The sequence below is a fragment of the Calliopsis andreniformis genome, chromosome 3, assembly GCF_051401765.1.
Source record: "Calliopsis andreniformis isolate RMS-2024a chromosome 3, iyCalAndr_principal, whole genome shotgun sequence".
In the NCBI taxonomy this organism is placed as follows: Eukaryota; Metazoa; Arthropoda; class Insecta; order Hymenoptera; family Andrenidae; genus Calliopsis; species Calliopsis andreniformis.
In genome coordinates this window covers 16,276,111-16,298,598 of record NC_135064.1, presented here as the reverse complement: position 1 = coordinate 16,298,598, position 22,488 = coordinate 16,276,111, and the positions used below count along the sequence as shown (strand labels likewise).

The window sequence follows — 22,488 nt, the reverse complement described above, 5'->3', positions numbered from 1 at the left end:
CGCGCTCTCCTACGGCACATACAATTACGCGGCGTTCCCCTGTATTCCACTTACTTACCGGTTCGTGGATAGAAAGTGAAAATAAGTTCTCCGTTTAAGCGCGCCACCACGGGCCTTTCCTCGTTCCTCTGGTCGGTTGGTAGCGAGGGCCAATTAGAGACGTCTGTCCCCCGCGAGAGGACTTTCAAGACTGACTCTTCATTAGCGCGGAGAGCAGCGCTGCTAAGTTCAAGGTCGACTCATTCAAAAGGCAACCGAGGAGCGAGAGGGACGGGTGAACCTTTCCTTTCAGTCACCGACATCGCTACCACAAGCCATCATCGTCGTCATTATCGTCATCATCGTTCTCGAAAAAATCCTGACCATCGTTGCCCAGTACCACCGGTTTAGTCGTCACCCATTTATGCACGCCAATCACGGGCCAGAGCTCCATGGTTCGCAGGGGAAAAGAAAACTTTGACCCGAGATGTCGAGTGCATCAGCGTGCCGGATACCTTGTACTATCGTCAATCACGTGTGAGGATTTTTTTTTTTAAGCTTCTTGATGAGAGTTGATTGGCTGATCCATCTGTAATCATTTGCTGGTAGGCGGTGAAACATTTTTTGTTATCGAATGGTGGAGAGTTTTTATTTGGAAATATGTAGAATTAGGCATTGATAAGAGAAAGAGTTTAGTGATTCTTATGGCAAAGATTTTTGTCGCACTGCTGAAAATAATCTTAGGTAATACTGTGCTTTGGAAATTACGGTATCCACTGAGACAAAACTGGTACTCTGTTTATTCGTAGTTATACTGGTCAAAGCAATGCAACGATCATCGCGTTGATTAAGTAGTAACAGAGAATTTTTATTTGCCCAGTTTTTTGCACAAAACCATTTTTCCCTTGGACAACATTGGGACCGTTTCATAACGACGTAACTGCAATTCCTCCTCATCACGCTATGCAGTAGCTCCCTTCTATTACGTGACCATATGCAATGTAGAGCACTCCATCCACCCTTGATCAACAAGAAACGCTGTTTACAAGTAGATTGTCTGCAAAGTTCCAATTATTATCTATACAGGGTGTCCAGTAAGGTAACACAAAATTTTTTACTGTATCTGATAGGCCGTTTCAAAAGCAGGAGGGAAAGAAACTTAGAAATAGGAGATAAACTTGATTTAGTTCTAACATTTAGTTTGTTAACTATTCGTGAGAATATAGAGTGTATCTTAATTTTTGATCAAAAAGTAGAAATAGTATTTCTAGAAAACGTAGCGTTAGTTTTTCGATGTTATGGCGTCTGCTTTTTAATAAAGTGATTGGTGAAATTTAAGTTCAGTGAAGCTCGAAGAATTTAAGTTCGAGACACCCTGTATATATTCAGACCGCCACTGATTCGCCCATAGGATGATTACGCCAATCATAATATGTATGCTCGGCTCCGCTAAGAATCCGACACTGTGATTGGTTCGGTACGCACCGAGCTAACTACTCGCAGAAATCAAGTAAAATAGAAACAAGACCCGTTCCTCAATCACCTATAATTGTACTCTGTCTATCCTGCCACTGTACCCCTTGATACTTAGCGATGCACAATTTTCTCTTCGGGGATCGCTTCAGCGTGTCTGTTACACTAGTAAGCGATATCCCCCTTGCATAGTTTCAAGTTTACGATGTTATGTATTAAGACACGCCATGTCCCGGACGATGGATCGGGTGTGTCCCTTTCGCGAGACCTTTTCACAACTTATAATGAACGCTTGATGACGTTGTTAAGTTTTATACTGATTTTTAGCAACTTCGAAATATGCACGTTTACTTCCTTTACTGCACCTTGCTTTGATGAACGCAGTCAGACTTTACTTTAGCTTGTTCTACATAATGTTCTCGTAAATTTTATGTTCTGGGAAATAAACTTAGACGCAGTCAGTTGAAATTGAATTGTTGGTATGCTTGAATTCTCGTTGGTGGTCAGATTCCAATACAATGTCTCTAAGAATTTTTAAGTAGTCTGAAATATGGACTATCGAATCACTTTGATACTTTCAAAATTAACGCAGATATAATTTGGAAGGTTTTTAGACAAAAGTTAAAACGTTAAAATCCCCATAAACTCGATCAGAAGCTACTGTTCCCTCCATACTTGAAACAAAACAAGCTTCCCCATCTGGATTCCTACCTACTCTCCAAAAGTACGATCGGACCCACGCTCACCGCTCAGCAAGCCCATTAACACAATTACCTCGCATTCATTGAAACTTCACCACACGCAACATCACCATATAAACATCTCTAACCCCATCGAAACCCACACGCAGCCCATATCCACCGAACGTCCTCCTAGTCAGGCCTCTCCCATCCTCTAAGATCATCGCCTACCGTTCGATGTCTCAATCTCATTAACCGATCGTAATCTATAACCACGCGCGCGAATCGTCCTCGCGACGATCATGCATGACGACCGCGACATCGTTAGCCGCGGAATCGAGTCCATGGGACGACGGTCGCCACCCTCGCACCGGGAGGCATCGGCTCGCGCCAAGTATAGCGTTCTCCGTGGATCGAATCAAGCTGGCGACAGGCTCGCTGCGTTGCCCCGTGTCGAGGGGACGCCGCGGTCTGTTGTGCAGGTTTTTGGTGGGGGACCTTGACCGAGTGACGTTCACCAGGCGGCAGAGGCAGCCAGGAGCAGCAACGCGTGCAGCGGCTGGGACGGTGGAGAGAAGGATCAAAGGCTGTTGGTGCACCAGCCCCGTCCTCCGTGTGTGTATACCTGTTAGAGTCCTTATGGCCCGTTGCTTCGCCCGTACGTCTGTCCGTCTGTCCGTGAATACGTCCGTTCGTCCGTCCGTCCGTGCATTCTCTGCCGCCTGTCTCTCTGTCCGGGGCCCGGGGTCCGGTACGTCGGTGGGATAGGACGAAGCCGCGGTGGAAGGAGTAGTAAGCGGCCTACGCAGTATCAAGCTGGGTCCCAGCTTTTATTAGTTCTTCGGCGCTCGGCGGAGAACGGTGCGTGCCGGAGTGGTGGACCCTCAGAGCGCTAGGTTCAGCTCCGGGATTACCTAACGAACGACCGTAGTCGGTGCGAGAGTATCGTCCGAGTGACACCGTACCAGTCGAGGATACGAAAAAGGCCCCGCTCGTGGGCGGGCGAACAGCCGTCTCTTATCGCGACCGTCGAATTCGAACGAACCTCAGGTAATCGAAGAACCGCGTGTGGTAAAAAACGACCAGTGACCTCGAAGTGTTCAGACAGAGTTTTCGGGAGTTTGGTTCGCGAGTTGGATCGAGTGTCGAGACGTGTCACAGCGACAGTGCAGAGAGAGAGAGAAAGAGAAAGAGAGAGATAAAGAGAGAGAGAGAGAGAGAGAGAGAGAGGGAAAGAAAGAGAGATAGAGATAGAGTTGAGGGGAACGTGGAAAGCGTCGATCGATGATCGATGATAATCGTTCTTGCGACGTCGCATCGGATCAAGATCGGGCGCAAGGTGTTCGTCTCGCCGATCCCACGGGACGAGACACCAGGCTGCCCCGGTGGCAGTGACAGTTGCTCTACGTGACAGTGTTTTGTTCGATCTAACCCGCCAGCCTGCCATCTCTCTCCTCTACCATTCGAGCCCTCTTCTTGCTGGCTGGATCTACTTCTTCGCGGCGGACGGGGAATATCCTTAAAGAGTACACACCAGAGGCATTACCGATCCGGAATGGTACCGTGCCAGTGAAGGTAAATTGAATTCTGAAGTTCCAGCGGCGCGTATGTTAAGGGCGCGGGCTGACACACGCGCGGTAGCCAGGCTGAGACGTAGCCTACACGTCTTTCGACGAGTCTCTCGCGCGGGGATCGTCTCGTTGTCGATGACTGTGTTTGCTAATGTCCGATTGCTCGTTAATTGAAAACCGTGATTCTCATCGCTGTGAGAGAGAGTGACGTTGTTTCTCTTCGAGGGGCAGGAAGTCGAGATCGAATGGTCGTTCGTCACGGCGCAGTAACACCGATCAAGGCTACAGGTGCTGTTTCGATCGTAGTGCAGTGCAACGCGTTTTAGTAGCTCGATGTTAAATAGAAGTTTGACGCCAAGTAGATCGAGTGTTTGCGCTCGACAGCCTTGGATATTCGGGCTGCAAACACTCGAGTAGCTTTTAGATCGGATCGTGGACACTGTGCGGAAGGTGTGAAACAGCCTGCTAATGGAACGTGTCACTTTGTTCGCGGATTGTGATTTTCGACTCTCGAAGGGAGAACAATGTCGCGGAGATCGTCGGTCCTCGAAAATCGCGGTACACTATCGTGTCACTATTGCTCAGACTGACTGACAAATCACCTTCACGATGACATCACCATAATTATCTCTCGGTCGTGAAAGAGTACAGTGGCTCTGACACGCGACTCGTATGCTTCGTGCGTCGTGCTCGTCGAACGCTGCAAACACTAATCAAAAGGGAAACGACTTTCAGCTGGGGAATTGGATCGCGGAGGATGAGAACGCGTGCGATTTACTCTCTCCCTAGTTTGATCGGATCTTCTTGTTGATAGGGAAATGAGAAATCTAATGAGAGGAAGGCAGATCTCGTTAATCAAGGGATCAATTAACTCGTGTTCAGAGATGCTTTAATCATTGGTGCGTTCGAGTCGAATGAGAATTTTGACCCTTGGATTACTTGTTTCAATATTGCTAACTCAGTGTTTTGTCTTGTTTGGAATATGATTATCAATAATTTACAAGTTAAATTGGTTACTTTAGCATGAGATAAGTGCGTTTTTCCTGTTAGTAATAGGTTAGTGTTTACGCAGTAAATCATTTGATCAGCGAATTATTTTCTTTTGTCGAATATCACGCGGAGATAATTTAGAAGTTTTGAGGTTCATATAAATGTCTTGGCGATCTGTTTCTTCTTAGCTTATCCAATTTGTTTACACGGTTGAATCTTAAAGGAAAAATCAAGCGTTGATTTTGTTTTTCTGCATCCCGCATATTATTACTGCGAAATGTCAGACTATCGTTTCAGTTTATTAAATGACTTTAAAATTGTTATCAAAAGAATAGGATTTCGTAAATTGTGTGGAACTTATATTGAGTGAACGAAGTAGTGCGAATGAACGGCATTGAAATCTCCAGTTACTAGCCACTTACTCATGAAAAGGAAAGTTTTTATTAAACAAGGCACAATACATTGTCAGTAAATTACTCAAGTGAGTAGATTAGTATATTTACAAATAAATACTAAAAATTCAACTGAACAAATTAATAACACTGTCGAATAAATTCACCCCAAACTAATAACCAAAACTTTATTTAATAGTCTGTAGTATCTACAATTTATAGTAATGTATAATTAAACCATAATATCGAAATAGAAAATTTTGTATCAATAAATTAATTATTGATTGACATGTCTATAAATAAAACGGCTGAAAATTCCGCAAATATTAAATGCACTCCAATTAAGACTTCATTTTCAGTTTATTTATCTTCTGTGAACGTGAAATAATAACCTGTAATTAACAAAAGGTTCCGTGAAACACACAATGTATAGTTAGTGAAATCAGCTTTCAAAGGATGAACGATAGAATTCCCTCGGAGAAACGTGGAAGAGAACGTTGAAAAATGGAGTGCATCGGCCCGTTCGCCGATCGCGTTAGACGGGTGCAAAAATTAGGCGCAGAATCAGCGACGCGCAATAAAAGGCCACGTGGTGAGTTTGACACAATTACGAGCCTCGGTCGTCCTGTTTCAGCGTCCTTCACGACACCGTCCCTCGTTAAGTCCAGAAATAGACGCCGCTGGGCGAGGGCTTATGAACAACTCAATCCTTTTCTTCTCTTTTACTCTCTTTCTTCTGCTCGCTCTTTTGTTTCGCCTGTCCGCTCTCAGCGAGCCTCGCGGAATGAAGATCGCGCCTCGGACTGACGTGCGAATCCCCGCGGCTCGGCCGTGACCGAATCTCCTTCCCTCGTCTTCCATACGGAGAACAGGCAAATTCATGATGCGAATGAGAAAGGGGTGATTCCTTACATGAGGGCAAGTTAAGAGTGGAATAGGGCAAGAGACCCTTTTACTGTGCCTAAACCTATTATTGTGCTTTCCATACAAAATCTATATAAAGCACAGTAGTAGGTTCAGACACGGTAATGGGGTCTCTTACTCTATATAGGTATTTCGTTCAGGGCCTTGTTTCCAAAAGAATGGATTTTATAGTTTCATGATCGACATTTTTTCTTCAGGCTGTGAGGAATAAAGACGCTATAAGGATATTTTTGGTTGCCATTCTTGATTATTAATATCTTCATTCTTCGAAAGTTGTTGGGATACTTTATCGGTCGGAAACGCGCATGAATGAAGGTAAAAGGGTATGAAACAGACAGGGACCTCGATTCGGTACACGAAGCCACGACCTTGCTCCATTCAAAGTGTGTCAGTGGAACAGACAAGGATTGCCAAGTATCTATTGAATGAGAAATCTTCGAAAGTGATAAAGCAACTTCGTTAGGATTTACTTCGTTAGATATAAATACAAGCAGGTTTGCAAACACTCAAAGACAAATTTTCTATCTACTTAAGAAAATTATTGTTTAGTGAAATAAATCAATATTCAAATAGTGCATCAACAAGTGAGACTATAAATTATAATTATTAATTATATTCTTATTTTTCACCTAAAGTTTGTAAGCAATATACAAAGCAAATAGTCGATATATAAATAATGTTATTTATAAAATTTAGAAAGATCAGATACGAACTCCCATAGTTAAGAAAGAATTTTAGTTACTTAGAACGTAACTACGTAATTGAATCGTTTGGACATATTTTTATTCGGACAATTATGAACTAAACTGTCTTACAATTTAAAATATTTGCTCGTATTTATATTCTTAAAATAGTTTTCGTATTTCCGACATGAAAACTTCAACAATATTATCCTGGTTGTATCGTAAACAACCAACGATGCGATGATCAGAACAGAAAGAATCCAGATCCCTCTATAGACAGGATTCAGACGGTCGAGTTTCGGTATTCGCCAGTTTTAACGACGTGTTTTTAGTTGGTGTTCGTGCCTCGTAACATTTTTTAAAGACGGTTACGACGCTCATGGGAATTTATTGGACAGCTTCGATATTAACTGTAAAATGCAGCGGGTCGGTTAGTCCATTCAAAAAAAAAATTATAAGGAAAAAGAATTTAAAGAAACAAGAAGGTAGTTAAAAACAAGTCCTGTGCTGATTCTTGGAGAGTCGCTCTGGACAACAAGAATTTTTTTCAGTTAATTAAGCTATTCAAACTATTATTAAACTAATCAGCGGAAATATAACGAGATCGTTACAATCAAATAATCAAGCAGAATCTTTTAACTCGCGACCAGTTTATAGTAAGAATCGTTGAATCATAACGTGTAAGTAGAAATGGACCGTATACTGGTCAGACAAGCTGTCGATGCTTACGTTCGTATAGGTTTAACAAATTTCGAAAACTCAGTCTTCCAGGTAAAGTTTTACTTTACATTTTCACTGTATCTTTCCCTACAATTATATCATTAACTATCCTCAAACTGTATAATATAATCATTGCCACTTAAACGATATCCATAATTTAATAAACTTTTAAACACCATAATGTGATAAATTTCATTTCTAATTATGGTAGTTAAAGGACTTCTTGTTAATTTAGAAGCTGTTATTTAACTACTCTACACATTCTCTTCTTACTATAAATTTATCCCTATCTCTACTTTCATTCTTACAATCTCACCATCGTGAAAATGCATAAAAGCTTCATAATCTCTAATAAGTTTGTCACTAGTAACGAATTGCTAGAATATTGCTAGTAAAAACTATACATGAGAATTATTTATCCTCTCCATAACAGTTGCCAACACCATCAGTAGTCGGGTAAACGAGCATAAAGGAATTCCACCTGCCGAATGACCAAACCACTTGTAAACGTGTCCATATCATTCGAAGGGGTTAATGGTCGATGCCAATTCACGCCAAGAGGCAAGCAAACGAGCGAGAAGGAGTCATTGACCATCTTTGAATCCTCCTCCTACCGATTGCTCGTCATTTTTCTTCGACGGAATTAAAGTGCCGACCGAGTGGGTACCCCGCGTTGCTCCGAGGCGCGAACCTTCGATTTTATCATTGAATCATTGAATGGACGGACCGCTGCAGCGGCCAGGGAACAATAAAACAGGCCCGAGGAAGGTGTTAAATATTTACGGTGGACACGTGACCGTTTATTGCACCGAAGTCGCGGTCGAAGCTACGCTAGGGAATCATATCGTACATTTCTGTGACGCGGTTTTATCACCGACGACTCTTGATTATCACGTGGATGAGAAAGGAGGGACGATTCAAGGTTGTGTAGTAGTAAGTTCTTTCGTTGTTCTTAGAGAAATTCGAAGTCGCGAATTTTTATGACCTTCTTCACACTTAACAAATGTTTTTAATGGCTCGTAGGCATGTTAGCTTAATTATTATCGTTTTGTAGTCATATTGGGTGCTAGGTGTTAGTATTCATGTACAAATTTGGAAGTTTCTTTTTTTTTTATTCTTTTAGTTTATGGGTACGTGTATTTCTTCATATCATGTCTGATATTTGTACGCGAGGAATTCTGAAACATTGTGTTTAATAAATAGTTAACCCTTTGAATTCGTAGTAATCTGAAGCATAATTTTCAACTTCTTCATGGAAACTAATTAAAGTCTCACAGCTTGTGATAACTAAGAGTAGACGTACGAATTTCCATTTTAATTGTCCAAAACAATTAAGGAATACGTAGAATATTCTTCATTGTCAATTATTACCCCAACAATAGAGGTATCTAACAACATTTCACACGAATCTCATCGCGATTCTGCTTTCTACGAACCTCTCTCACGGTTCGCGGCAATCCCAGAATCACACCTTTTATTGCCTCCAAGCCTGACACCAGTGTGCACTAAAACGCCCGCGACGTCCAAAAGAAACCACCCATTTAATCGCCAAAAAGTAGACTTGAAACCACATTCGAGTTTAGATAACTTTCGGGTTCCCTAAATTTGTTTGGCCTCTTTACAGCTATCTTGCCAAGCGTCGTGCAAGAACATGTGAGAGGAATTTCGATTTGAACGATTAGCAAGCTATAGAAGTCCCCATTGGCGAGGGAATAAAAAAAGAGGAATGTTAGCGTCAGTTTTATGGCGATGAGCAGCGCTCTGTTGTCCCGTGCCACATCGGGGGCATCTCTTTGGCAGACAAGACAGGGGAGCTGTCTTCGCGAGGGTCTCTTCGCCAAATATGGCGACATCGAGAGTGGACCACGCGTGTCTTAATCCCCTGATCGTGGACATACGAATTGTCTCACTTTAGTCTAATAGATAGCATTGTTGGCAAGGTTGTAGATTATAGTCTCTCTGTTGTTTTAATCACTTTCGTTGATTAGCCAAAGTAAACATTTATCTTCTTGGTACTCACACAAAAAGAGTAACTTTCTATTGCGATAGATGCGTGGAAAAACGAGGTCTTTCCGATCTTTGCATTATTGCGTGAACGAAGTTTATAAGAAGTAGACTATATCATGTCAGACGTCTTAATTCAGTAGACTGTCATCAGTTTTTGCGTTACTAGTAATTCGAAGGAGTGGTTTACTTTTTACTCAGTTTCACTTCAGTAAAAAGTGTTTCGCGGTAACTTTTACTTTATGAAAAACGAGTCACGGAAATATAACACGTACAGAACTATAAAGTCTTTAGTTTTGTTAGCAGAAAAACAGCTTTTTTAGAGCTGTTGCAGAAGTTTCCAAGGTATAAAAAATTCTGATCTTGCACTTATTCAATTTAGCGTAGAAAATCTATCATCGAAGTATAAATAACTCCTTCTATGACAAAACAAATATCTTCATGAATAGTATATTCATGTCACGCCATATGACAGCCTACTGTGTTCAATTCATTCATTGAACTATCCCTTTTTTGTCACGCTAGATTTATTTAACAAGTTCAAGGGTGAAATCCAACAAGCACGCCCCCTCTGTTCTTCCACTAATAATATAGTTGTTGAGCGACAAGGGCTAACCCCTGGCTACGTGCTCGAAGCGAAGACGCGTCGCGATTAGATGGCCTTGAGAGATGGGAGGAAAAGACGACGAGGTCACCCTTGCGAGAGTGCTCGAAGGGCGACCGAGATCCCTCGCGGATAGACGAAAACGCGCAGTGAATCTGAAATTACGCGTCGCGACCACGAAACCCCCCATGCCCCCTTGATGGCCCCTCTTCTTGAGAAAGTGAAGGTGATTCTGTGGAAAGGACCGAGAGGCGGCATCGTTGCATCCCTGGCTGATTATCGGGAGTAGACGTGCATTTCATTAGGCAGGATGCTCTGTTGCACCATGGCTGCAGTGATAATTATGAGGATAAATGAAACAAGTCTAGTGATAAATTAAAAGTCGGAGTATGGAATAATTCTTCTATTAATTTAGGATTTTTTCTTTACGTACAATCACTAAAACTGAGACTTTCTATGTGGAACTATTGCTGTAATTGGCCATAGCGTTTAACTGGAAACTCTCCAAGTGTTGACAACATTTATTGTAAATGCTATTACCATTATAAGTGCTATCGACACTTATTCGAGTATTTCCAGTTAAACCAATCACCCTGTACAACTTAAGAAACTTGAATTTCATCAAAATTCTTGCTAGTATCAAAATATGTAACTGGGTGAAATTAAGGCGATGTCAGTGTTCCTAACTACAATCCACACCTCTGAGAAAATTACTTTATCCCACGTTTCACAAGCGAAAGAAAGAAACTATTATTTGGGTGGTGGAAGTCATGCTGAAGACTGCAGCGAACCATGGAACGAAATAGAAAACTTCGCGTTCCGATTAAAATATCGATAAGGAGATACAACAACGTCATGCTCGGAATCCGACGATTATAGCTTTGCACGACGCTTTATAGAAAGATGGGGTAAAATAAGAAAATACGAGGTAGCTTATCGCACGATCACGAAGTCATTGTCGCTATTCCGCACCGTCATCGTCATCCTCGCAACTGTCAATAGACCGTTTGCACGTATCGCGAGCGTCTCATCAGGTTGCATGACGACAATGGAGACCATTATCACCCCGTCGCGCGTTCATCGTGATCATTGTCTGTGCACATGCGCATGCGTGGACGCGAGCGATTCAGCGGCACGACGCGCGTCCCTTTGTCGCGCACATCCGCGCCAAACAGCCGCATCATCGGCGGTCGTTCTCTCTGCGGTCGTAGAAAAATCGGATTCGTTCGTGATTATAAACGAAGTTTAAAGAGGGTCCTGTCATTTGCAAATAAGATAATGACCAGTATTTATTTGACGTCAAGGAGAGTCACCTGAGTTTAATTTTTGAAAGAAACCATTTTAGTCGTAGATGAATTTAACAACTCATTGATGAGGCTAATATGCAGACAATGAGTTGGTCTATCAATATGAATATCGAAATGTCTAAACATAATTACGAAAGTTTTTAGTGTCCAAATTTCCAAATACTTAAAGTTTCAAATTTTTAACTATTCAAATATTCAAATTCTAAAATATTCAAAAATTGAAATATTGAAATTCGGAAAAATTCGAAAATTCGAAAGTTCAAAAATTCAAAAATTCAAAAATTCAAAAATTTAAATATTCAAATATTCAAATATTCAAATATTCAAAAATTCAAATATTCAAAAATTCAAATATTCAAATATTCAAATATTCAAAAATTCAAATATTCAAATAATCAAATATTTAATATTTTGAACATTCTAATCTTCAAATCTTCAAGGAGTAACCTCTTAACATTCAAAGAACTGTCTGAAGTAGTCTCGAATTCAATCTCTAAAATCTAAAAGAATTCTAATCCATTCAGTTTCCAAGAAGACGTTTTTGGTTCTGGCTGTTTGGAACCCCGTCATAGAACTAAACAGGACAAAATACAATCGTTTCCTCGAAACAAGTCAGCAAAAAGGTTCGTAATCAGTCACCGATGACCGGCTCGGTGGAATGTGTTTCGATAGTTCCTCTCGACATTCCTCCGAGCTGGGCAAGACGATCGCCGGTGGGCCGCGGGCTCCTAAGCCTAAGCAAAACGTGATGCGATCTTCTAACGATAGGTGGTCGGTACTTTTACTTACGTCCGCAGACAGCGCTACCCCGGTTCGATGGTAAATCGCCTATACAACCGATTTCTCTAACCGCAATAAGGACGACCGCAAACAGACCAGCACACAAATCGGCCGCTGACGCTGGCGCGTTGTACATAGACGTAGCATACACTCGCTAACACGCTTATCCGCGGCGAAAAACGCGTCCGAGACCGTGCGACAAAAAGAAATTGTGTGTTTCTGCCTGCACCGCGGCGCAGGCATAGCGAAAAAACGAACATAAATCTCAATCTGAGCTGATCTGAGACGTACTAAGAGCACAGCTTTGCTTGGCTTACAGGTCGGTGTACGGGTCTAGCGGTGTGGTCGGAAAGAGGGAAGGAGAGGGGAGATTGAAAGAAGGAAAGAGGGAGAGAGAAAGAGAGAGAGAGGGTGAAGCATTAGAGGTCGGGGTGTGAGGCACTTTGGGTGGGGTGTAGAGAGGTAAGGAACGAGAAGGGTGAAAGGCAAAAAAAAAAAAAGGAAACGGTGGTGTTCCGGCTGGTCTGTGTGTTATGGTTGGGAGCGAAAGACCGGGAAGATGCTCGAGGTTCAGCGCTCGGACTTTTTAAGAGAGGGAGAAGCCTGCAACCCTCCTACCGCCGATTTACTACCCCCCGATTCGTCCGGGGCTTCCGTCTCCGGGTGGAAGCCCGCCGAGAGGACCGTCTCCTTCAATCGAGACGTCCACGTCAAGAGGATCGGTGAGTCCAGGCAATCACACCATATCAAAGAAAAAAAAGAATACCTGTCGAGCGATAGAGCGACGCATGAACTGGCTGAATAACATTGCTTGACTCTCGTGATTTAATACCAGTCTTGACGATCAATATTCTGAATAAGGTTTAGTGGAGGAAAGAAAAAGAATGTTGAGTATTAACGTGTGAAGTGACAATAAACTTTTGGAAATGTTGAGAATTTAGTACAGAAGATTAGTTTGATAGAATTTAGTAAAATCAGAGTGTCTCTAAGCGAAATTTCTTAATTCCCTTGCTCAGTTGACTTTTTCAGAATTCAGATGGAAGAGAATTTAATTTAATAATAATCCAATATATTTATTATTGTCAAATCGAAGTCTGATAAGTTGAAATTGCAAACTTTACAAGAATTTCATTTGGAGAACAGAGTAATGGGCTCACGTAGCATACTTCAGTCAAACCGGCGACCTCGAGAGAAGAGAAAACGCGAGATTACGAGAACGATTGCAACGAAGACACGCTGCGGTGTTTCAGAAAAAAATACGGCCAGGTCCTAGAGCGATCTTAGATTATGGAAATTATTTGCGTCGGGCCTGCTAATTTCGCGCGGAGAATCTCGTGCTGTCAGAGGTTTCTGGGAAATGCAGGCCAGCAGAAAAATTATCAGTACCCTTCTCGCGAAGGGATGTCGAGAATGCAGAGTTCACTTTTGTTGAGGCCAAGTTTATAACATCTGCAGCTCGTATCTCGTCTCGTATGTTGATCTTTGAACCCAGCATAAGCCAGGAATCATATTTATTAGAAGATGAAAAATCTAGAACATAATCTTGAAACATTTTTCTGAAGAAGCTTGAAAAAATATTTATCCAAAGAAATATCTCACGACCGGCATACTGACAGCACGAAATTCAGTGAACGTATCGTCATTACTCATTGCTACGCAAAAGAGAATTCGCACAGTAATGTAGGCGGCCGTACGTAGCACGAAGGGTAAACACCTGTCGCGACGTGAAAGCGAGCAGTCAAGCAATGGTATCGGCTGAGGACGTGTTCCGCTTAACTTATTACATCTAACTGTTCCAAGCTCGAGCTCTCGATATCGACGTATAACACATTTAATCAAGACCCAGTCGCTGACTAACGGCACGAGTAATAATCGTTGCGCAGTACCGATCGATCCGATCGATACTTCTCCCCTTGTGTGTGTAATCATTAATATTATCATTAATTGTGGTCTGTTTAATATCTTCCTGATCTCGTATATAACAATATAACGAAAGAGTACGAGTTGAGACGGCGAGAGTTTCGAGACGCCCTCGACCTCGAGGTCTCGAAACGCTCCGATCGTGCTCCGATTCGCTGGATCGTTCCTTTCGTTTTCCCATATTACACTTTTTTTTCTGCTCGATGTGTCTCGTGCTCTTTTTGTTTGATTTATTCATTTTTTAATATGATACATGGGCTCGTGTAATAATACGGTATTGGTGTGTGCGTGTTGGACTCAACCATTCTTCTTCTACCGCTAGCTTAATTTATTAATTACATTAATTATCTTTCCTTTTCGCACCCCAGCTGAGCTTGTCGCGCGGAACGGTGCCCGTACTTGCACGCGTGACCGATTCACGCGACACGCTCGAATCAGGCCTCTGTGTGTGCCACCGTAATCAAAGTGGTTTGCTTAGCGTATCATCGCCTAACACGCGTGTCGAGCATTCAGCATGTTGAACTAACGGGGGAGCGCAGGTGACCAGAATAATTGAAATTATTCTGACACTTTGCTGACGTTTCTGGATTTCAAGGTTTCAACACCCAGGCGAGGTGTTTGGCAGGTATACGTCATGAAAGCTTTTGCTATTCTGAGTAATTCTTAGCTGAAGCGTGTTATAAAGACTTGAAGTATTTTTTGTGAACGAAATTTTTCCTTCTTTTTTCACGCGGCAAGAAGTTTCAATATTATGAACACGTCGTTTTAATGGTCTTGGATTCTTATACTTTTTATTCAACGTTGCGTGAAACTGTGAGAAAATATTTCCTGCGATATCAAATAATATAAATAAGAAGTGTTAATAAAGTTCAAGGAAGAAACGAAATACAAAAGACTAAGGGAAAGTGGACGGTCGGTAGTCAGACACGTTCTGCAACTTGTTTAGCAGGAATCGATCTCTATAACTTAATAGATATTTGTTCAGGAAGTAATTTTAAGTAGAAATTACTCAGATAAGCGAAAGTTAAATTGAAATATGTCTAATATGTGAAATTCTTGTCCTGTGTAATATTGAAATTTCTTGAGAAACTTCTTTTGAAATTTCATCACTCCAGCAAGATGTCAGAATTTACTGTCTTTGATAAACCTGTGAGCCCCCGTCGCGCATAATTTGTGATTAGCTTTATAAAAATTAACACGATTTTAAACAAATTTATATAATTTCAGTCGGAGTTGCAGCTGTGCTATACAAATAAGCAAGCGCAGCGTAGAAGGTTTGGCACCTTTTACGAAATGCATGAATAGAGATATGTATCGATAATTTCAACTGCATAAAATCACTATTGTTATTCTGATTCTTTAAAAATATTTTATATTCTATAGGGCAAAAATTTAGATCCAAAAATGATGTTTCTCAGTTCAGTTTCAAAGTTCAGGTCCAAATTCAACGTCCTTAAAATTTCTATAAATTCCAGAACAAATGGCAAAGATCTTACCCTAACAAAAACTTCCTTTAAACTCATTGTCCGTGTCAGTGTTAATAGACCACCCTTCAACAATGGTGCAACAATATCTCTTGAAGACTGGCGTAGGAAAATGAATGGCCACTAAACAGAGGCAACTATCCGAGGACTTGGGCCACCGTTTGTATTACTTTATAGTTGGCATCCGCTGAGTTTACGAGCCTCGGCCCTGTGTACTTGTAACGATTGTAGTTTCTCCGAGGGCTTGGCAGCGGAGGCTGCAGCAAAGACAAGGGAATAACTGGGCAGTGGCAAGCGGTGCAAATACCTGTCGTGTCTCTCCAGTTAGGCCTCTAATGGCATTTGCTAATAACGCGAAGCGAGAACGGTTTTCGAACGAGTACAGAACGTCTTCTCCGATGATGATGATGATGATGATGCTACCTTGGCAGCTAGCTGGCTGCCTCCTCCAATGTCCATTGACGCGAGGCCGTTGATTTTTTCATTATCGCGGCGAGGGGATTGTCAAGGTCGAATGTCAACATCGCAAATGGATGGTCAACGAACCCATCGCCCATTCACTTTTTGCTCGCGCTTCTGCAACGTGATCCCACCGACGTCGATTCATTGCAAACTGTTCGAGAACAGTGGCGAAAAAAAGGATTGACAGAAAAAGGAGACATAGGTAGTCGGTGTTCTTCTGTCGGAAGGAAATCACTTTGAAATCGGGTTAATCGACCGGACCCGCGTAATTAAATTCGCCGATCCGTCATCGGGAACGGGGTCCAGCCTAACGATGCCCGGTTAATCGTTCAGCCACTCCTTTGGATCTTATGAGCCGAGACTAACAGCGCAAATTGAATATCGTGTTTCCCGTGAATGCTGACAACGATCGCTCTTAAAATCATCGTGTCGATTGTTTCAGAGGTTTCTATTAATTGTTGTGTTATGCTTCTGGACGCCTGGGTAAACAGGCGATTAATCTATACGATTTTACAAATCGTACCAATCTTTAAACAAAAAAAAAAATTGGTGCTATTGTGTTCACGATGACTTTTGTGAAATTTATGAATTTTTAGAAAGAAAATATAGTAATGTGATATGTATAGTATAGTAATATAGACTCGTTGATTTTTTTGTAAAAAGAGGTACAAATAGAGCTGTATTGATATCTGCATTTATTAGCATGCAAAGCTTTTTAGTATACAATAAAACAAATTTAGTTTTGTCTCGTCAAAGCTATTTTTATCTCTCAAAATTCAGATGTTATTTAGGTTTGTGTCTTCTAGCTCTGTTCATGAGAAACTAAGAATATTTCTGCTTTTGGAAGCCCAACTATGCAGACCTGTTCCAAAGAATAACTGTGTCCAGTCCATGAAAGCCTGAAGTCTCTGATAAGTTGATCTCTATTTTGAAACGGCGCATAGTATTCCTATTTGTATCGTGTCGATAGATGGAATCCACAGAATGTAGATAAAGATCTAATAGAAATTTATTCCAACCAGAGAAAATTCTCTTCCTGATCTCTCTGTATTCTTTAGAGGAGAGGGTTTCTGAAGAACCTCTGCTTGATACAAGTAACTATATTACGGGCGATCGTTATGCAGGGCCACGCATCGACTCGTCCATCCTCCGCGTTCTCCTCTTTCTGAATGAACGTCGCTGAGAATTCCAACTCGGCCGAGGATCTCTGGGATGAACAGCGAAAGTTACGAGGCAGACGATGTCGGACATTATCAAGGTGAAATCTAAATGCTAGGAATTCAAGTAGACCTGTGGCAACAGATTTCGAGGTAGGCCATCTTAACGCAAAGAACTAGTTTGCGTAGACTTCTTCAAGGTATTCTCGCTGTTATATAATTATGTAATTCTTCTTATGCTTCTAATTCTATCAACATTCACTTAGGCGATGTATGATAGCGTTCGTTCTTTTTCTGATCGTGGTATTATTAGATATCCTTTCGAATAATGAATAAGTGAGCGTGGATAGTTATTTTAGACTTGTTACTCTGGCTAACTCTTTGTGAACTCAACTTGTTTAGGGTACAGGTTTAGATTGAGTGAAATATCTTTATTGATTTAGAGAATTCATATACGAAGTTTCAGATGATAAATTGTGATTATAGGTATCCTAAGACGATCAGTTTTTGCATGTTTCAGAATCGCTGAAGTGTACTTCCTAATTTTTTCTTTTTAAATTTAAATTCATCTGAAAGGATGATACATAGACTAAGAAGAATTAAAGTCTCCAGAGATCGACGTAAAGTAGGTAGCCCGAGGTAGACGGAACAGCTTCGTCGATAGCATGACTAATATAGATGTGTCAACCGTAGAATTTATGGCAATACTGAAATTTATGGAGTCTACATAATACTAGACCTTGAAGATAGCCATCGATTATTGACGAAGTATTTAGGTACAGCACGATCGTCCAGTGTCAATGGAAAGAATTATGATGTCGTATTAAACTACCAATATACAATCAACTCAGAAACTCTGCGAACCAACTAAAATAAAATGAAACTAATACTATACTTAACAAAACACAACATTTCAAATTTAAACCTCAGACTTAAATACATTTAAAAGATTTCAAAAATCCACTTAAACCGTTTTCAAAATAAACGTAAAATTCCTCCTAACTAAACCTTAACATTTCATAAGAAAAACAAAAAGATAGATAGCAAAACCCGAAAAATGAATTTTTAATTGAATCCATTCCATTGTACGCGGCTCACACCCCGTTACGCAGGGCTTAAGGGCGATCCACAGCGGAGCACGCGACGATCCAGGAAACGCCGGCAGGCGGGATATAATGCGGACGACACAAGGGGGCCCTTAACAAGCTTGGACGAGGTGCATGCACGAACGCAATGCTGCACCGGCCAACTAGGCTGACTCCTCGGGACCGCCCGCATTGACGACCACGCCGGAGGAACGGAGAGAGGACGAGAGGCATCGGGTCGGCGATAGAGAGGGGACGAGAGAAAGGTGGAAAGATGGAGAGAGAGAAGGAGAGGCTGTAGGGAGCGTACACCTCGCGCCAGGATAATAAGAAATACGGTGCAGCCGCTAATGCACCGGTCCGAGCCGCGACTTTTTGCCGCGGTGCAAAGTCGCTTTGTAAAAGACGCACATCCCTCTCTTTATCCCCCACCCCGCGTCGGCGTGCTCTTGTTCCAGACATAAATCCCCACCATGGAGGCCCCGGGGCCGGTGCACCCGATATATGTAACGCGACGGTGAACGTATAGACGAGTTTCGTAATCGGATTCTACGAATGATTATGGCGCAAGCACACCTTCGCTCGAGCGCGTGATAAAGGAGGTCCCTGCGATCCACGGAAGGCTTGGATGCAATGTACCGGGTGTTCGACAACGGGTGGCAGAAACTTTAAAGGATGATTCTGTACGTCGAAATAGGATCAAAGTGAGGAATAGTGAAATTGCGTTTAAGGTTTTGTTTCAGAGTTAGTAAGTGGTGAGGAAACGTCTGAAATTTACGGGAAATGTGTCTGACTTGGGATTTATTCTATTGCTGATGTGTATTAGGTTAGGCACAGTGGCATTAGTGGAATGAGTCATGAGACAGGCATGTTTCACGCGTGTTTTAGGCAATTTTTCAAGAGTGATTTTACATACTGAAATAGGACGAAAATCTAGAGTCGCGAAATTATATTCGAAGCTTTATTTTTGAGTTATTGAATGTAAGACACTAATATGTGTCTTACTTGGAGACTCATTCTACTTTTCGACGTGCAGTAGCCAGGGCAGAGGCAGCGATGCTAGTAGAATGAGTCTATACAGACATATTTCACGTGTACTTCTTCAGACATTCTTTTAGCAACTAATGTCTCAGAGATGACGTCTCAAATACAATTTTTCTATTCTTCATTCTCGTCCCGTTTTGACATGTAGAATCTTCCTTTAAAATTGCTGATACCTGTCGTCGAACATTCTATATAGGGATTCGATGGAAAGTGACTTATTCTGAAACAAATTCTTTTCGAAGTTCTTTGTCTAGTGATTAACAGAATATCAGCAAAAATGTGGTTATCCAGTAGGACTGTTTTAATAATGTTTGTTCTAACGAAAAGGTATTAATTTCTTGTGGAATGTTTCTAAGCATTCGATAGTTTCTATGCACGTTAACGTCAAACTCACATTTAAGTTTGACGAATAGCAGACAACTGTAGGAGATTTCGTATTGACAGAGCACTAGCCAGATCAGCGATCGATTGACAGTATAATGGTAAATCCCGTACGCGTGAAACCTCGCCTGCGTTGCATACGTGGGAACCATAATGTGATAGGCGAATATCATCGTTAATTTATCTCGATTTAGTCAGACGTATTTTCTTGGGTTCCCGTGCTTTCACCAGACGGTCGTAATATAAATATCGTAACATTGTTGGAATATGTCAGCCAATTCTATTCTAGTCGGTTATTGACGAAGGCCTGCATAATAGGAATTTTCATGAAACACCACGCACTCAGTCACGTGATAAACGCGAAGGTACGAGGAAGTAGTTGGCGCTGGTGAATGGACCGATATCGTGAAGATCGCGTATCGAATAAACGGTGGTCATTTATGCGCGACCAACGCTTCCAGTCGTTTTTAATAGAAAAGAAATTCAAACCTGGCCGAGTTTACTGGCTATTTCGATTTTAAGACTGTCGTACGTTCACTTTTATGCATTCGACTTGGTTGTAAACCTAATCTTATTTGCTGTATGAATGGGATTTCGAGAGAGGTTTGAATAAATATGGCAGTTAGAAATAAAACTTATCATAGCAGATGATGGGTGATACTAAAGCAGTGATTATCGATCTGTATACAGTATAGATTGGATACCGATCCAGTAGTGAAAAGAAATTTGCAAAATGACTATATCGCTATCGCTAGACTAGGATATTTTACCATTTCATACCAAATTCCTAAGAAGTTAAGTAGCTTGTTAGTCTACATCATTCACGAAATAGTTCGATAAATTTTGAACATTTGAACACTTGAAATGGTCCAAAAAATAAATATTTTCTTTAGTAGAAAAATACCAAATACTTTAATAAACACTTCAACTATTGGCAGTAGTAGAAATAGTATCAGAATTTACGAATTTCACTCGACAGGTGCTCCAATCCCATTGATTCCATATCGACACATTCTCTTCTATTTTATCTCCAATTAAATACACTCTTCGACTAGTAATATTTCACTAGTTGTGGCCACCCTGCTCCACGGTTGATCCGCTTAGATCGGCATCCTTGGTTGCGTGCTAAGGGGTCTTAAGGTAGACCTTGATCAGCTGAAACGAGGAAGTGCCGAGTATCCAATGGACCGGTATCGTTCGAGTCAAGAACGTGGGGGTCGCGCGAGCATCGGTTTACCGTGCTCGTTCAAAGTACCACTGCAAGGAGAAAAGAGAAGACGAAGCGGTAAAAACGCATCAAAGTGAGGGAAGAGCAGGCAAGAGGTACTCTGTGTAAATGAGACGAATTATGAGAATAGGATTAGCGATGGCGTCCACAAACCATCACGTTAAGGCATAATCGCAGTGGAAAAAGAACGTTCCTCGACAGGCTCGCAAGTTCCTGGTCGGACTGTAGAAATAATTCGCTTTGCGTCGCGAATATGCAGTAATTTAGACCCAACCAGGTCGAGTGGAAGAAAGACTCGCAATTGAACGTTGCAGAACCCGTTCGCGAACCAGACAGTTGGACCGCTCGCAAAGGTACCGGTCTTCTCGTTCGTACTTACCAAATGCCAGTTGCACGGTTACGACGACGGTGGTTTTCGTTCGGTTTGAGATTCGAACTTGCGTTACCAGTCAATTTATCACCAAGCACCAGTGTCCATGCTTTCGTTGGGATTTATCGTGCGTGCATTATATTTATTGTAACGAAAAGGCGCGAATCGACGTACGATTTATGGTTACATAATCGCTATTTCGGCGACAATTTATCTTGTCTGAATTAGGTTACTGCCCCCGCGTATCAATTGAGCCTTTTACACAGGTTTTTCTACAAGATCTTTTAGTGCTGATTTTAATGCTTGAGTTATTTCACTTGTAAAAGCACTATGCAAACAGAAATGAAAATGATCAGTAAGCAGCTTGTATTTTCTGAATTAATCGATACATACATGTCTTAAAATTGCTGAAAAATTATTTAGAAAAATGTTCTTTAAGCATAAGAAGTCTCTTAGAAAGCATTACCTCTAATGCTTCCCAGGGGATTCCTCTTTTCTAATCATTTCATAAGCAAAACCATAGTACAGTGTATTTTGTATTTCACTGTCCCATGAAGTCTTCTGGAAAGCATTAGGAGTAATGCTTTCCGAGGAACTTTTCATGGAACACGAATTGTACATGGACTGTGAATCATTATACATATATGGGATATTTGAATGTCCAAAAAATACAAAATCTACATAATATATATCATATTATTAAATATAAAGACATTTTATAATATTTGAAGGGTGAAACAAGTCTAATCAGGTTCCATTTCTCTAATTTCCTCTATAAAAATAGAAATTTACATAAGCATTCGCAGTCTAGCGATACATAAAAAAAACTCTCAAAGATCCATGCGACGCACAAAGCTCATCCTTGACAAGATTATTGATTGATCGACCGATCCCTTTCACGAGCGCCGTAAACGACGCAACGATCGTTTAGATCGTTCGATACGAGCGTTTCCGTCCCCTGCTACCGTGCGTAGAATGACACAGTCGCTTGGATCGTAAATCAATGAAGACTTTTTTTCGCGTTGCACAGCCGATTATCCTCATTGGTCAGTCGAGTGTAGTGCGTGCAAGAATGCGTCCGCGGCGCTGTTTCTCTCGCGTCTGTCGCGCTGGTCTTTACGAACGCGCAGAACACAAGGACGTCGTTTAATCGCGCGACGCGTGTTTATTTTTAAACGTCCGTCGTATCTAGTAGTTCAAGCCTGAAATCGATCGGCCGAGGGAAACGAAGTCGTAATCGCGTTAAGCGT

General features: G+C 41.5%; 1 protein-coding gene and 1 long non-coding RNA gene across 3 annotated transcripts in view; both read left to right on the top strand.

The window, feature by feature from the left end:
• Window positions 1-3,558: 3,558 nt before the first annotated feature.
• The window catches only part of Blo (bloated), a 130,571-nt gene continuing 111,641 nt past the window's right edge, over window positions 3,559-22,488 (top strand). For both annotated transcript variants that reach the window (XM_076375587.1, XM_076375586.1), the window contains exons 1-2: window positions 3,559-3,707; window positions 12,427-12,829. In XM_076375587.1, coding sequence (XP_076231702.1) covers window positions 12,667-12,829 — 163 coding nt within the window. In that variant the 5' untranslated portion in view covers window positions 3,559-3,707; window positions 12,427-12,666. The remainder of the gene's footprint in view (window positions 3,708-12,426; window positions 12,830-22,488) is intronic.
• On the top strand, window positions 15,601-15,997 carry LOC143177577 (uncharacterized). The gene is made up of 2 exons (XR_013001603.1): window positions 15,601-15,670; window positions 15,743-15,997. It is a non-coding gene; the product is annotated as an uncharacterized LOC143177577 (long non-coding RNA).